Consider the following 16,803-nt stretch of genomic DNA (forward strand, 5'->3'; position numbering starts at 1 on the left):
GAGTGCCCTCTTTGACTAATTGCTCCATAGTGAAACCTGACATGACATCGATGAGTTCAATGTTCTTGTGATCTAAGATTCTCTAGATAGTAATTAAAATCACCTAGAAAAATAATTGGTGTAATTGATACTGGCTTCCTGAAAGGGACTTATTTTATCCAGCAAGGGGTCTGGGCTTTATCTGGTCGATATATTAGTAAACCATTTAGGGAGTCATTCATATTGAGTAATATCTGGAATGATAGCATTTCAGTCTTGAGGTACCAGAAGGAGACGCTGTTACGGATACTCCTTCTTTGGCACTAATGGCTAGCCCGCCACCCTGCTTGTGAGTTCAATCTGCTCTAGTGATATAAAATCCAGTGGGGAGTCCTTGCACCAAATCTGGGTCAGGTGTATCGTCGGCCCAGGTTTCAGTTACAAATACCAAATCAAGCCAATGACTCGCTCATCTCTGCAATTTCGGTGTTTAATTGACAAGCATACGTTAAGTAACATGGCTTTTATCTTTGGCGGTGTCCAGCTGTAATGGTGACAATTGCTTAATTGTTTTTAATTGTTTTGAATCAAAGTTGCAACTCACACTTCACGCACTCTTTTGGCTCCTTCAGAGGGTCCAGTCTGGAGGACCATGAAGGTGCATGCCTCTGTCTCCATTTAACTAGATACTCTCGGGAGTAACTGAGTTCAGAGTTTCACGGGCGGGGTTTCTGTCCCTAAGCCCGGGCCAGGCGCGGACAGGTGCATACAGGCATGCCTTTGGCACGTCCGCTGTGCATGCTAATCAGGGTCCTCCTAAATACTGGTGAGTGCGTGAAGACTAGTGCGCTAACCTCCCTGGAAGTTGTTTGCAGCTCCCGGAAGCCCTCTGAACAAACGGCACTTGCCGCGTCGGACCAGGGCCAGGGAGGCCAGGTAATGAGTGATTAACAAAGTGCAAGTTTTAAAAACAATTTGAAGTTAAAAACGCTATTGTAGCAGCAGACACAATGGGCGATGACATTTCAAGCAGAGTATAGATTTGGAACAAGCGCACCACAACTAGCAGCATCCCTGCTAGGGACCAATGGGTCTTTTCCCTGTGGTGTGTACACCTCCTATCCTGTCCCTCTCCTGTGGGAGGGGGGCAGGAGCCTGTCTCTGGGTAGGGCTCCCCATCCTAAAGATGGGGAGAGCCCAGAGTTGTGCTTCACCTCGCCTCTCCCACCTGAGGGGTGGTGTTGGCAGAGGTTGGCACACCCCCTTTCTTCACTTGGGGTTTCCCGGTTCAGTTTCTGAGCACAAAGTGGCCTGGAGAAGCTCACAAAAGGCTGCATGCCTTTGAAGCTTCCCCTGCCCATTCTGAGGAGGCTTGGCACCTCGCATGTGCATTGTTTCAGGCCCCTGAGAGTGGCAAGCTCTCGACCCAGGGGTCCAGAAACATGTCTAGTGGTGGCAGCCTCTGTAGCCACGAAGGCAGGACACTGGGAGTTGGTTAGGTTTCAGGGGGCATCTCTAAAATGCCGTCTGTAGAGCATTTTACATTACATCCCACACTGGCATTAGTGCAGGTTTAATGTGCTGAGAAGTTTGATACCAATCTTCTCAGTCTTCAGCGTGGCCATTATGGTGCTGTGGAGTTTGTAATGACAACCTCCTAGCACCATATACTCCTAATGGCATCACTGCACTTACAGTGCCCAGGAATGGCCCTGGGTACAGGGCTCATGCACCTGTGCCCACACCACTGGCAGTGAGCACCCATCTAGAGGGGTAACTGAGGTATGCCAGGGCAGTTTGTTTGTGGGCCGGGCGCACAGGGATGTGTGCAATGTTGACTCTGCACCAAGACACTCAGCCTGCAAAGGCAGTGGGTGTGTGTCAGGGTACAGGGCCTCTAAGGGTGGCACATGAAGTGCTACAGCCCTTAGAGGCCTTCTCTGGTCTCAGTGCCTAGGGTACAATTTACCAGGGGCTGACCTGTGGCCAGACATGCCAATGGTGTTTAGGCTTCAATGCAGTTTTAGTGAAGGAACACAGGCCCTGGGTACCTGATTGGCAGGAACCCAGGGCACACTCAGTCAAAGTACATCAGCCATTCAGGAAAAAGTGGGGACATATCATGCAAGAAAGATGGCAGTTTCTCACAATTGTCTCTATGCTTTTTTTTTTAATTTCTTTTTTTTACTACTGCACCACTTTCCTATCTTAACTCGTACATTTTAAAAACATGTATACATGGGCACATTATTTGCAGAAGCACATCTTCCTGAGATTGCAACAAGGGTCATCAGTTCCCTCCACTTGTTCATATCCTCCCCTAAATTTGGATCCGGTTTAACTCTGATCCTATACTTTCAGCTACTGCCCATTCAAATACATATCTGTGCCATCTATACACTGGTAGTTCTACATTTCCAATCCAGTGTTTTGGAATTCGATGACTGGCCAGTACCCAGCATTAGGTGTGAATGTCTTATTTTCTCTTTCCTGGGCTTTCTATGCAGACCCAACTACACTCCGCATCAAAAACCACCTACTTCCAATATTTCACTGCAAGAGTTAAGGAGTGTATCATGTGTATAGATTTTGCAGGACTCGTTCAACAAACACCTGGAGGGATGAGTATTTTGGAGAACCATTAGGTGTATTAACCCATGTAAACTGTGCACTTTTAAACCTAGCACCAACTAATGCTGTCTTAAGTTGAATACATGCCCCATGCCACGACATGCGTGCTATTTGCAAACTTAATGCTCCCTTCGTGCATAGTATAAAATGGAGTGTAGCCATCAATGATTCTATTACTAAATCCTATGTGGCTGAAGTGGGCACCCAAACACAAAAGATGGCAGGGTGTCATTCATACCCCACCGCAGTGGCAACAGCCTCTTTTTTAGAAATGCCAATGCTTCCATTATTCTATAATAATCCTTTTTCTCATGTCTTGCTTATTCATTAAGTGGGCACCCAGCCAATATTTCCCATTCTAGCTTCCACTTCTCAGAGGAATGCATTTAATACTAACCCTGGCACACTGAAGAGTGTAACAGGAGTTTAATCAAATTTCAAATAATGGGACAGCTCTTGTCTAAATAACAATCTCGAACGTCTCTTTAGTTCTCAGTAGAATGTAATAGTGAAGCAGCCCTCCAATATCTTAATTTCCTCACCACTGGGAACAGACATGACCTGTATCAGTGAAGCACTTGATGTATATCTTCCTACATTATCGTATCTCCCCGGCTAGCATTCAGCACATGTTAAATATTTGTCTAGAGGTTTCACTCTCGGGTAGCCGTGATAGCTGTCTACTGGTATTATCCTCTCAATTTGTAAGCACGGCCTATATGCTGCATAGGTGAACCTATCTAGCCTATTATATGCTCCTGGAACCAGGTTTCCTGAATTGGCTACGCTTCTCTAGCGGGTTAACTTTATAAATGCACATCGAGGTGCCTTACTTCAGTCCAGAATCTTTCAGGATCCTATCTGCTTTTTGCATGCCATACATTTTACCCATCCAAAACCCTTGAATCACAACGTTCAATCAAAGCATTTATATAGCGCACTACTCACCCGGATGGTCTCAAGGCGCTGGTGGAGGGGGGGGGGGTCTGCTACTGCTCGAACAGCCAGGTCTTGAGCTGCTTCCTGAAGGCGAGGTGGTCCTGGGTCAGGCGGAGGTGGGTCGGGAGGGAGTGCCAAGTCTTGGCGGCGAGGTAGGAGAAGGACCTTCCCCCTGTGGTGGCTCTTCGGATGCGGGGGACGGCGGCGAGGGCGTGGCCGGTCGAAGCTGACGTTTGGGAGTGTAGAAGTTGAGGCGGCTGAGGTATCCTGGACCTTGGTTGTGTAGGGCTTTGTGTGCGTGGGTGAGGAGACGGAAGGTGATTCTCTTGTTGACCGGGAGCCAGTGCAGGTCTCAGGTGGCCGGAGATGTGGTTGCGGCGGGGGATGTCCAGGATGAGTCGTGCTGAGGCGTTCTGGATCCGCTGGAGTCTCTTCTGGATTTTGGCGGTGGTTCCGGCGTAGAGGGAGTTGCCGTAGTCCAGGCGGCTGGTCACGAGGGCCTGGGTGACAGTCTTCCTGGTCTCGGTGGGGATCCACCGGAAGAGCTTCCGTAGCATGCGCAGGATGTTGAAGCACGACGAGGAGACAGCGTTGACTTGTCTGGTCATGGAGAGGGAGGAGTCCAGGATGAAGCCCAGGTTGTGTGCGTGATCTGTCGGTTTGGGTGCGGTGCCCAGGGCGGGCGGCCACCAGGAGTCGTCCCAGGCGGAGGGCGAGGAGCCCAGGATGAGGACTTCCGTCTTGTCTGAGTTCAGTTTCAGGTGGCTGTTCTTCATCCATTCGGCTACCTTTTTCATCCCATCGTGTAGGTTGGCTCTGGCGGTGGCGGAGTCGTTGGTGAGGGAGAGGATCAGCTGGGTGTCATCGGCGTAGATGTTGAGGTTGTGATGGTGTGCGATGGGGCTCATGTAGACGTTGAAGAGGGTTGGGCTGAGCGAGGAGCCTTGAGGAACGCCACAGATGACTTCGGTGGCTTCTGATCTGAACGGGGGGAGGCGGACTCTGTGTTCTTCCTGCGGGGAAGGAGATGATCCACTCCAGTGCCTTCTCCTGGATTCCGACGTTGCTGAGGCGCTGCACTAGGGTACGGTGGCAGACCGTGTCGAAGGCTGCGGAGAGGTCCAGGAGGATGAGGGCCTCTGTTTCTCCGTTGTCGAGCAGGGCTCGGATGCCATTGGTTGCTGCGATCAGGGCGGTCTCGGTGCTGTGGTTGGCCCGGAAGCCAGACTGCGAGGTGTCGAGGGATCCATTCGTCTCGAGGAAGGCGGCCAGCTGTTTGACGGTCTTCTCAATGACTTTTGCAGGAAACAGGAGCAGCGAGATGGGGCAGTAGTTCTTTAGGTCAGTGGGGTCGGCTGATGGCTTCTTTAGTAGAGCGCCGAGTTCGGCGTGCTTCCAGCTCTCCGGGAAGGTGGCGGTGCCGAAGGAGGTGTTGATGATGTCCCGTAGGTGGGGTGCGATGACAGCGTCTGCCTTGTTGAAGACGTGGTGAGGTCGGGGGTCGGTTGGAGATCCGGAGTGGATGGAGTTCATCGTGCGGACGGTGTCTTCGGTGCTATCGGGGTCCAGGCGTGGGTGGTGGTGGTGGGGGTGGTGGTGGGGGGGGGGGGGCGGTGGTTCGGTCGTGGCGTGTGTCGGTTGAGTGCTGAAGCTGTTGTGTATTTCCGCGATCTTGTTGTGGAAGTAGGAGGCGAGGGAGTTGCAGAGGTCTTGCGAAGGGGCGAGGTCGTTGTTTCCGGCGTTGGGGTTGGATAGCTCTTTGACGATGTTGAAGAGTTCCTTGCTGTTGTGTGCGTTGAATGCCATTCACCCAACACTAACAGGATACTTAACCCACTTAGTTGCAACATAGGATGGAATATTTGCATGCTGGTCTAACCTTAACCCATCATCCATCAGTTCCTCGCTGTAGAAAAGCCACATTTATCCACAACTTGAGTCTGCTCTGTGAATATTCAAGTCATGGGATAGAATGGTCAGACTGGGTCCTGTCCAGATAGTCACAATTCATGCTCTTCACAAGCTATGCACTCGTAGCAGGGGGTAGTCTCCTCCTGGCACATAGGCCACTCCATTATTGCATCATCTCGCCTAATGACTGAGATATTGTAATTGTGGCTGGGACTTTCACTGCGCTATGATAGGGGTCCAGGACACAGTTCAAAGCACCCACCCACAGGAGATGTACCAACAAGTACAGGAAACAGCTTCCAGCGCTTTATGAAAGAACAGCGCATCTATCCAGTTGGATGCATACATATTCAGGAGGTCCATTTCATGGCAATTTAGTTCCCCCCCACACCCTGTTGACAAACTCTGGTCTTCCTTTTCTCTGTACTCTATGCATCCAAAATGGGACATCCTGTGCAGTTCATATTATCAGTCGCTGAGAATAATAAAGCTGTGCATCTGTTGTATGAGAGTAAGTTCCACCCCATTTCGCCTCCTATATGAAAGACCAATGTATCTTACATTAGTCATTTAGCCTCTTTAGATTCCAAATAATGGTGCTACTTAAGTGCTTGCTTTGCTCAGTACTACACTGGAAAGGAATAAACGGTCTGTCCCTATCCTAATCTTATCACCACCTCCCTCCGAACAGTGTTGTAAAATGAAGCCTTAGCTATACTACTCTTTCCGACCAAACCATTTCTTCCCCTTCCTCAATCCACCCTGAAAAAGGAATCCTAACAAGGTGGAAAATAGCTTGTGTTCTCTTCTGGAGTGAGTTGCTCCTGGCAGTTCAGAGTGGAATTATTCCATGAGGAGCAGGGTCAGTACTGTTATGTGTATTTGTAAAATGCACCAGCGTGGGGTATCCTGGTGCTGTGAAGCTTTCTGTTGCAAGCCCTCCCTTGGGTCCTTTGGTTAACTGAGAAGCCAGGTCTTCAGCATCTTGCGGAATTCAAGAAAAGATGAAGCTCTGTGCGGTGGGATGTTCCACGCTTTACAAGTGATGTAAGAACTCCCACCCTGATCTGTTTGTCTATGCGTTGGATTTGTGTAATTAGGAGTCAAGTGAAATTGCCTGGGTGGTTGGTGGAAGGACATCACTTTATTGAGGTAGGTGGGGCCTACGTTGTGCAGTGTTTTGAATATGTGTGTCTGAGGAGTTTCAAATGAGCTTATTATGACACTTGGAGTAGCTCCACTTTGCTGAACAGTCTCAATTAGCATAGTTGCTGTGCCCTCGACGAACTGCATTCTAAAATGGAGTCAAAAGTTGTTTTGTAAGTCTTGAATGTAAAAGGCAAACACTCACATTATTGCATAGTAGATACTTTTGCTAAATGCATCCAAAACAAAAAAGCTATAAACTATAAAAGTAATTAAAATGTAATTGTGTAGGTATAGTAAATACATAAACTAAAGTACACACATTCTGTCACATCTGCAGTCTAACAAGTAGGCTATTTGGTACCTCATCACCAAATAGAGCACAATTGGGACCATCTACAATATACCATACTTTTGATGGACCTCCTAGTCAATCAGTGAAAAAAAAATACGTTGAATCAGGTGACCGTAAGGGGCTGTTCCCGTAGCCTATTCTATTTTTGTATTTACTGGTCACTTTTTGACGAATTGGTGACCGGAGGCTTGTGTGTTAAGGCTGTCGATATCCCTAAATAAAGTGCTGCAGTAGTGAGTTAATAGCGCCCTCGATATTATTAAGAGCAATCCCCATTCTTTTTAGGTTTCATTTTTCTTTTCTTGAACTAATACTCTGTGAAAATAAACTCCATATAATAGAATTTGTCTGCTTCCCCAATCCTACTACATTCATTATGGTTGCAGGCAATTCCATCAAAAAACCTGTTTTCTATTTATCAATTGGTTATTAGTTCATTTTATAACCAGTGCAGATTCATCTTAGAAAACGGCGGCTATGTCTTTAGGAAGACTTTCCAGGAATGTAGCCCCTCCCCACCCCATTTCGGAACCTCTGTGATTATTCCATTCAGTGTATTCAGCTCTCACCATTCTTGGGTTACTACCATTAATTTGATTAGCTGTGATCACATGGCTGCCTTAAGATAGCCCTGCCCCATCTCCCTTTTGAGGGAGAAAGTTTGTCCTTAATGAAGCAATAAAAATCATGATTTTCTGTCTCAAGTAGCAGACAAAGTAAATTATGTACATTAGGTTTCTGACTCCACAGAGAAAGGGTCTGAACAAGCTTTAGGTCCATTCCAACATGGTTCACAGCGTGCATAGTAAATTCACACTAAATGCTGCAAGCAGCTGATTAGTAGCCCACGCCGAGCTGCTTCCAAACGAAGTAGTCAGAACCACAATGCTTGCTGTTTAAAAATAAGGAGTGAATTTACATTGTCGCACATAGCGACACAGGAATGTGGATATTTGCTATCGCTAGCATATTATCTAAAAGACCAGAAAGGAAGGAAATAGTACTTTGTCATTTATGAATACAAGTTCCTTTTCGATATTATATCGATGCGTTACATCTGACATCTAAGGCACCCACCAATACCCAGTGGAGAGGGGCACCCGGCAGGGTTGCTCTCTGTCCCCATTACTGTTCGCTTTAGCGATCGAACCGCTGGCTGTGGAAGCCCGCAGGGGGCGATACTTCGCAGGTGTGCACACTGGTGACGGGCGACAGTTTATCTCGCTGTACGCCGATCTCCTGCTGTTCCTGGACAATGACGCGACTGAGCTCGAGGGGGCGGAGGAGCTGCTGGGACGTTTTGGCGACCTCTCGGGCCTAAGAGTTAACTGGGCGAAGACGAGCCTCTTTCCACTGAAGGAGGACGCGGCCCGCCCAGAACACAGGCCACTGCTTCATTGGGAGCCGACTTGTCTCCACTATCTTGGAGTGTACGTCTATCACACAGCGACGGCTTTGTTCGAGGGCAATGTGGAGAGATGCGTCAGGGGGCTGAAGGGTAGCATGGCGTTCTGGGCCACACTTCCGCTATCCATTGCTGGTAGGATAGCGCTGCTAAAAATGGTGGCCCTCCCGCGGCTGCTGTACTTCTTCCGATCTGGATCCCCAGCTCCTTTTTCCGCCGACTTCGCTCCCAGCTCACTTCATTCCTATGGGGGACGGGCAGATGTAGAGTGGCGCTGGCGACACTCACCCGCCCGAAAGATGAGGGCGGCTTGGCGTTCCCAGACTACGAGCTCTATTATCTCGCTGCCCAATTGCAGATCTTCACGCAAGAGGTGGCTCGGGTTTACCGAGGCCCGGAAGATAAACGACTGCGGGGCACGCCACGACACATACTAGCCTATATCGCGCTAGGTCAGAAACTCGCCACCCGGGATCTGTCCCTTGAACAGGATACATTTCGGCGTTGCTGGAACAGGGCACAGAAGCGGGCAGGGATTCAGCACCCCTACGCCCCGGAGATGCCACTGGGCATGCTGACAGCATTGCCCCATGGAGGCGATTGGTCCCGCCTGCAGCAGTGGGAGGAGGTAGGAATACAGGTGGTAGGGGACCTTTTCGAAAACGGGGAGCTCCTCCCGTACTCGGCCCTCCAGGAACGCTTTGACCTCCCACGCGGGGGCTATCTCCTTCATGCAGCTGTGACGAGAGCAATGCAGAAACACTGGGGACTGGGACTGGCGGAGGCGGAGACGGCCATGGCGTGCCAGTACACCATGATGGCGGCGGGAACGGTGAAAGCGGTATCTTGCTTATACAACAGAATGCTCCACGAGCACCTGCCGCCTCTCGATGCACTAAAACTCAAATGGGAAACTGACCTCGGTAAGCCCATCCCGGACACGACGTGGGCGCAGCTGGTGCGGAGGGCGCGTAATAGCACAAGGAACGCTCGTTTTCAAGTTATCCATGATTACATACTGCACAGGGCGTACATGACCCCTGGGAGAATCCTGAGGTACTTTGGCGCGACTGATGCGAGGTGCCCCCGCTGCGCGGCAGATGGAGCCGAGCTGGTGCATATGCTCTGGTCATGCCCGGCCCTATCAGACTATTGGCGAGCCGTGGGTGAATCCATGAACGAGGTGACGGACCGGACTGTTGACTTTGATGCAGCGGCGTGCATCCTGCATTGGTTTCCACACACCCCCAAAAACAAGCTCTCGAGCAAGTTCATAGATATGGGTTTAATGGTAGCCAAGCGTGAGATAACCAGAAACTGGAAGGCAAGGGCGAGCCCGACATATAGGCGGTGGAACAACTAATTCCTGAAGTGGGCGGCCTGTGATAGCACGCATAGGTATCAGATGGCGCGTAGAACAGCTAATGAGAGGGCGCTAGAACAAGCAACGGCCTGGGAGGTAATGGTACAAGGCCTCAGGGATAGTGAGATAGTGGATGACGGGGAGGACCTAGACGTGGCAGGGGTCAGCACAGTACAATAATCTGGTGTTAAGAGAACCGGTGGAGGAGAAAGCCTGGATCCCGAGGTTAGAGTTACACAACGGGAGGTTCCCGAGCGGATGATGGGGGGGGGGGGGAGGAGGGAACAGGGGGGGGAGGGATAGGGGGTTTTTGGGACTGAGGGGCAAGTTAGGGGGGGGGAGTTCGGGGTTTCATTAGGCGAGGACGGAAAAGTAGGCACACACAAATCCGAGTCCATACTCCTGAGGAAGAGCAACCAGGCATGGGGGTGCGAAATTACTGCCGCCGCCCGGCCCCCGGGATGTGGGCCTGCAGGCTGTGTTCACGAGAAGTTGATGAACCTGACTGTAGCACTGTGAATGATGCTGAATATGTGCAACTATTGGCCTGTGTAAAGTATGTCTACAATAAAAATTACTTTAAAAAAAAAAAAAAAAAAATCTGACATCTAAGGCACCACTAAATGCTAAAATGTAAGGTTAGTTCGTGAATTTTGTTCTGTTTTGAAATGTGATATTACATCATGAGTATTTACTTTATTTCATACAGAAATGAGCATTGTATCTACTTTTCTTCGGGAAGCTTGCTTTCTGGATACCCATGCAGACATAGTTCAACGTGTAAGTATAATTATTTACATCTGTTTACGTAAGTTTGTTTTTAGTCCTTGTTTTGGTGTAGTGAAATTAAATATTACGCATGGAAAGAATATTATTCAGGAACGTTGATACCCATTGATAAATTGATGCATGCCATTTATACTAGCTCCAGTTGTCGAAGTTTGGTTTGGATCAGAACTTGCATTGCAATGGGACATAGTTACAAGGAACTATGAGTCTTTCTTTACAGAAAGAAATGGGTATACAAATGACAGGACACACAGGGTTTCAGGATGTTCAGGGTTTAGGATTTCTCAGTCTGACTTTAGTGTAGAATCTAATAGTCCGACCTTCTTCCCACATAAAGGTCTTCAATGGCTTTTAGTGTTCATAACTAAACAATTAAACTATTAATCCAGTCTTCTCATCTGATAAGTTTAATATTTTCTGTTCTAACCTTGTACTTTTTATCTAATTTTTCAATGGATGAGGGTTCTGCCTAACTTTTGTGGCCTGTAAAGGGAGAAGGTGGATTATGGGTTTGAGTTCCATTGTGCCCTCTATCTAACCACCTTTCAATTTCCCAAGGTTGCTACTCTTCTTTTAAATGGGAAGGTGCAAGTGTGATTATGGATATTAGAGGTTGGTTGTGTCCCACTCTGCCTGAAGGATGGAGTATTGTATAGGGGAATGAAGGAACCACCCCTCTACTCCAGGCTCCAATTGGTTGGTGGATGGTTTGACCCTACCCTAAATCCTTACGTTGGCTGACTGTTCTCTACAGCCCCATCTGCTTTAAATGGTGCACCAAACTCCTCCTCTTGTGGTGGTAGCCAGCATGGTTGTTTGGTCCAGTGATTTTTAACTGCAAGCCCTTGTGGCACTGATGGTCTCCTCCCACACTGATGGTCACACTATGATCTTTGGAGACCACGTACATTGGGTATTGGACCCACGATAGTCAAGCAATGTGAGTGACCTATACCGAAATAGAGCCAGTCTCATGTGGATGTGTGAGATTCAGATCACAAACCCTCCCAATATTTCATATTAAAGGGATGGCTTTGTTTAATTGCACGTTTAGATAAACTTGATTGGGAAATTTGTGTGTGATGTATTGTGATGAAATGCAACCAGGATTGTGCTAAAGATGTGGTGACATGCACAGCTTGTAAAAAAAAAATATATATATTTTAATTGCAAATCAAAGCTAGAATATTTGCTTCATTTATAGTGGCAGAAAATTAACAAATATTTGTAAAATATAACCAATGCACTTTTTCTAAGAACCCTATCTCTAGGTGAGAGGTTAGTGGCCCCAAGCCTTAATGTTTGGTATGGGCATGCTCCTAAAATGACTGGACAGTTAATGTATATAAAAAGGAGATTTGGGAATCCTTGTCTTCACCTCATTAACCTGGGCAGAGCTCAAGACTAAGTTAGACTGGCTGGGGGTGGCGAGACGAGGATCAACTGTTCAACAAGTGATTCCGATGAATGTCAATGGCCCGCACTAAGTTTAGTAAGAAAAATCAATAAAAGTAGCCCAGATGAACCTTTTACATGTCCCTTGGAATGTGAACGTCTTGTCCACTGTATTGCCTGAGAAAATGAATCTATTGCTTGCACCAGAAGGATTTTCTCTTAAAAAAAAAAAGAAAAGCAAAATCATAATGCGGAGGATAGACTTCCTTTGGGCCCTGAAATAATTCTTCTATATTTTTTTTTCTTCCAGCTACTGCGATGTCCTTAAATTAGAAGTGGAACCAGTCCATAGGTGGTTTAATTTTGATCAGTGCTGGGGGGAGGAAGGGGGCATAACTACCTGCTCCCAAGCACTCTTAAAGATGGGAGAGGCAACACTTAGGGGACAGTAGTGGATCCCTGCTCAGGAATACCCAGGGGCTAATTACCAAGTAGAGATCTAACTAACTAGATTGCAGGAAAATGTTTGTTAGGAGCAAAACAGCCCTTCTGGAGTTAACTGTCCCACCACCCCCCCACCACTCCCATTGGACACCGCTGTCTTTCTGCCTAGATAGGTGGTGGGGCAGTAAGCCTACTAGCCACCAGAGAGCAGGATCTCCCTGATTGAGGTTTTACCCCCAATCTGTCTTCCCAAGTAAGCCCCATATGTGGCATGGAAATAAGTGGTGTGGCAGCCCACCTGGGCATCTGGCTTTGACTGTGTCCCAGAACTGACCACAATCTTTCTGCGTTCCCCCCTGACACCCCCCCCCCCCAGACCACCCTGGGGATAGATTGAGGAGGTGTACTCTTGATCTTCCTCAAGAGGCTGAAAGCCTACTAGACTCCAGGGAGAAATGGTCAGAAATAAAATGGTTGGAGTGACCCACCCAGACGTCATGCCTTGCACTCCCAAACAGGCCCAACAGTAATTTCCTCCCTGGGGCTTAGAGCATCTCAAGCCTCATAACAGGGAAATCTGGATTCCTTTTTTTTGTAGTTTTGACATAGGAGCTAGCAGAGAGGGGATAAAACCAAAGTTTCTCACTTGCACCGGTGAATGGTTGCACTAATCAAGCTCTGGGTCAGCTGTCAAACTGGGAACCCTATGGCCCTTGGACTTCCTGAAACCTAGAGACTGATAAATCCATGGTGTTGGCTTCTTTTTTTTTTTTTTTTTTTTTTCCTTCTCCCCTTTTTTAAATCTTTTTTTTTTTTTAGGACGTCGGTCATAGAAACGGATGAAACGAAAAAAATACAATTAACCACTATGCCTTAAGTCCTCTTTTCATTATTATACCACCCCCACCCTTCACTGGTGGCTCCAGACAAGGTACCAAGGATAGATACAAACATAAACCTATCCAGCTGTTCGAACGGAATATGTGCCCAAGTAATAGTTCTTCTACAAAGAAACTCTAATCTGTAAATATTTAAAAAATTGTTTGTTCTCTTTAAAATACGCATCACACAATTTCTGGAAAGAGTATTCCTTACGAAAGAGTATATGTGAAACCGTCCGATTCCAAACAATTTATGGACCGCCGTCCAGACTCAAAAGGCACTAAGCAAAAACTTAAAACTCAGCCTTTTAAAATAAGAAAGTCTATATGACAAAAGTCCCCTAGCCTCTGTCCCGTAGATTAAATAATATATTGACTTATCGGGACCGTCCCAAATTCCTCCATCCAATAATTCTCCTATTTTTTTTAATGCAATAGCCCAGTAATAGATTTGAAAATTAGGTACTGCCCACCCTCCCCTGTGTCTGGGTAGAGTCATAAACTTAAGAGCCCTTCTCGGGCGTTTCCCTGCCCATAGAAACCAAGATCCAATCCGATCTAGCTTTTTAAACCAGGTTTGGTCCATCAGCAAGGGGATAGCTCTGAAACAGTATAGAGCAGAGGTCTTCAATCTGTGGTTTGCGACCCCCAGGGGGGGCCTGGAGTCCTGGGAAGGGGGTCGCGCATTTCCAGGCCTAACTTCTGCCTGGAATGCAAAATGTGCTCTTCCTTTTGGACAAACACAACTGCGCAGTTAAAATGCTTCAGCTGATGTGAATGGAGTGTCATGTGATGTAAAACTAAGAGGCCCAACAGACGGGTAAAACGATCCTTAAACAAAGCCTCCATGCCATGGTTTCTGCTTGCAAATGTTTTTTTGTGTGGTGGTTAGCAACTGGGATGTGAAGTGAGTGCTTTTAACAAACTGTATTTACACAGCGCTTAGTACCCCAGAAAAGGTACTGAAGGGACAGATATGCAAAAAAATGCATTACTTACTGTCTGATATTACACTAATCTACATTTTGGAAGCAAGTATAAAAATAATGACTTATGAATTCACAGTGCTTTCTGTCACAGGCTGTGACCTCAAAGCACTAAAAATACACAAGTCACTTTTTTCCACTGCACCAACCAATTTTAATTCTGTGGCTCTCTGGTTACACACTGACCTATGCAGTGCATTAAATAATAGAGGTTACATAGTGTACTGTATAGTGAGTGCATTTACCATTGAGTAACAACATTTTAAACGTATTTTTCATTTAAGCTACCCATTATTTTGTATGTAGCTACCTGATGGTGAAAGACCTAAAAATGAACAAAATATATTGGGGCTGATTTATGAGAGGCTTGCGCCACTGAAGCGTCATTTTGTGGCACAAGCATCTAAATCCTATCTGAGGCGAGGCAAAGTCACCCTGTATGGCTTTGCATGGCCTCATAGATATGGAGTAAGACAAACCAGCGCAAGTCGCTGTGTTGCCTTACTCTGTCAAGTAGGCATTCCATAGGCATTGCGGAGGGTGTTCCCACACAACGCCCATGGATTTTGACGCTGCCCCAGATTTACAAAACCATGTAAACCTGGGGCAGTGCCAAACCTTACGCCTCCCTACAGCAGGCGTGACCGGGGGGAAATGTTTTAATTTCTTCTCGTTTTTTCCTCTTTCCATGTGTGCTGCATTCTGCAACACACATGGAAAGAGGGGAAAACCCCTCTCAGGATTGTTTTTGTGCATGAAGGTGCCCCTTCCACAAAAACCATCCGTCCTACGTTGGCGCTAGGCAGCAATTTGTGTGCCAACATAGGGGGACATTTCATAAATAAGGTGCCTTCCTGCCCTTTCACATTGGCCTTGGGCAGCGCTGCAAGAAGACTTGCGGCGCCACCCTACGCCAGTGTCTCATAAATGAGGCCCTTTGTTTTTAGTCACACCTTTGACCACGCCCCAAACAGTGACCTTTGGTTTGCTAAACACGGTTTAATTTATTTCCCCAATGTATAAATGATTTGCTGGGGGAATTGGAGGCCTTTATGGTTGTCGAAAGTTAGCAATAATGAGGAGGCTCAAGTTCTAGAAATTTTCGTCAGGAAGGGGTCCTTACGCCTAAAGGTTTTTGACAGGGGGGTCTCTGCATCAGAACGTTTGAAGACCTATGGTATAGAACCTTAGGGAGGAAAATCATTTTAATGACATTGCATCTACACATCATGGTGTTGGCTTCTATGGATCCCTCTGTTTCATTACCCAAAATGCCCTGCAGACATCCTACTTTGGGTAGGAACATGCATTTGCCTCACATTTTAGTGAGGGAAAGTTTCAGAATTTGCTCTAATCTAATCGGGAACTGGTAACTTAATTATCCACTTACCACACGTGTGAGGCTGGCTCAGTTTATGGTGCACACTTATTTAAGTGAAAAACCTTGCACCAATCCAGGTAACCCTTATGGCGATTTTAGTGGTGACCAGGAGACATGGAAGAGCATTGCTCACCGATGTTGGACAGTTCAGAAGTGTTGGCGGTGACCTTGTCGCTGCAGCTGTGCTTACCAGGCACCAGAGTAAGACCGAGCTGTGCATGAGCTGTCACATGTCAGAAGTTGAGAACCAGGGGGTTGGTGTCCAGTGGGAGTACCACCAAGCCTTGGCAGCTGCAACTGGCGTAGAGAGCAAATAACTTGTCAAGTCCAAGAAACTTGACACAAGCAGGTGCATAAGAGCAGCCCCCGAGCAAGCAGGGGAGCCCTCTGAAGCAGGAGAGGACCCACAGGCCAAAAGCACAGGAGTTGTTAGACCTGGCATCCTTGGTGTGGTTTCCCCTGACTTTTTGCCTCTGCCTCCTGTATTTTTGTGGACACTGTGCTCGATTTTGTTTTGCTGGTTTAGATGTTTTGGATCAGACTTCCCAGGAAGCTGACTGTGAGACTGTCCTAGAAGAGCTTGAACCTGATCAGGCTGAGTTTCTTGGGACAGGAGGACCTTCAAGGGCAGACCTGAGGCAGGCGCAATTGGACTGCCCCTCTCTTGAACCCCTCAGACAGCAAGCTGCTGCTTGGAATGCTACAGGTACCCATAGAACTTATTGGGATGAAGGGCTCCTTTATTCAGAGGCTAGAGACCCCAAGCCTGGTGCTTCCAGGAGGTTGGTCATACATTTGGCATTCATGGGCTTCCTTCTTACCTTAGCCCATGATATTCCCTTAGCAGGACATCTTGGCCAGAACAAGACTTGGGACAGGCTTGTCCCTCACTTTCACTGGCCCCACATGTCAAAAGATACCAAGGAGTTTTGTCGCTCCTGTGTCACCTGCCAAGCCAATGGCAAATCGGGTGGCACCACAAAGGCCCCCCTAATACCACTACCTGTGGTGGGGGTTCCCTTTGAAAGAGTTGGGATAGACAATTTTTGACCAATGGATCCCCAAACCGCATCTGGGCACAGGTTTATTCTGGTGGTAGTGGATTATGCCACCAGATACCCAGAACCTATTCCCCTAAGGACCACAACAGCACCTGTTGTGGCAAGAGCCCTCCTGGGAGTTTTCTCAAGAGTGGGTT

The 16,803-nt window shown here is 47.5% G+C and overlaps 1 protein-coding gene across 1 annotated transcript in view; it reads left to right on the forward strand.

Moving 5' to 3' along the window:
* LOC147727224 (annexin A1-like) overlaps positions 1-16,803 on the forward strand; it is a 109,999-nt gene that overhangs the window by 10,982 nt on the left and 82,214 nt on the right. Inside the window, exon 2 of the mRNA XM_086961274.1 lies at positions 10,439-10,509. Coding sequence (XP_086817400.1) covers positions 10,441-10,509 — 69 coding nt within the window. The 5' untranslated portion in view covers positions 10,439-10,440. The remainder of the gene's footprint in view (positions 1-10,438; positions 10,510-16,803) is intronic.

This window comes from Lissotriton vulgaris, chromosome 3_1 (genome assembly GCF_964263255.1).
Source record: "Lissotriton vulgaris chromosome 3_1, aLisVul1.2, whole genome shotgun sequence".
Classification (NCBI taxonomy): Eukaryota; Metazoa; Chordata; class Amphibia; order Caudata; family Salamandridae; genus Lissotriton; species Lissotriton vulgaris.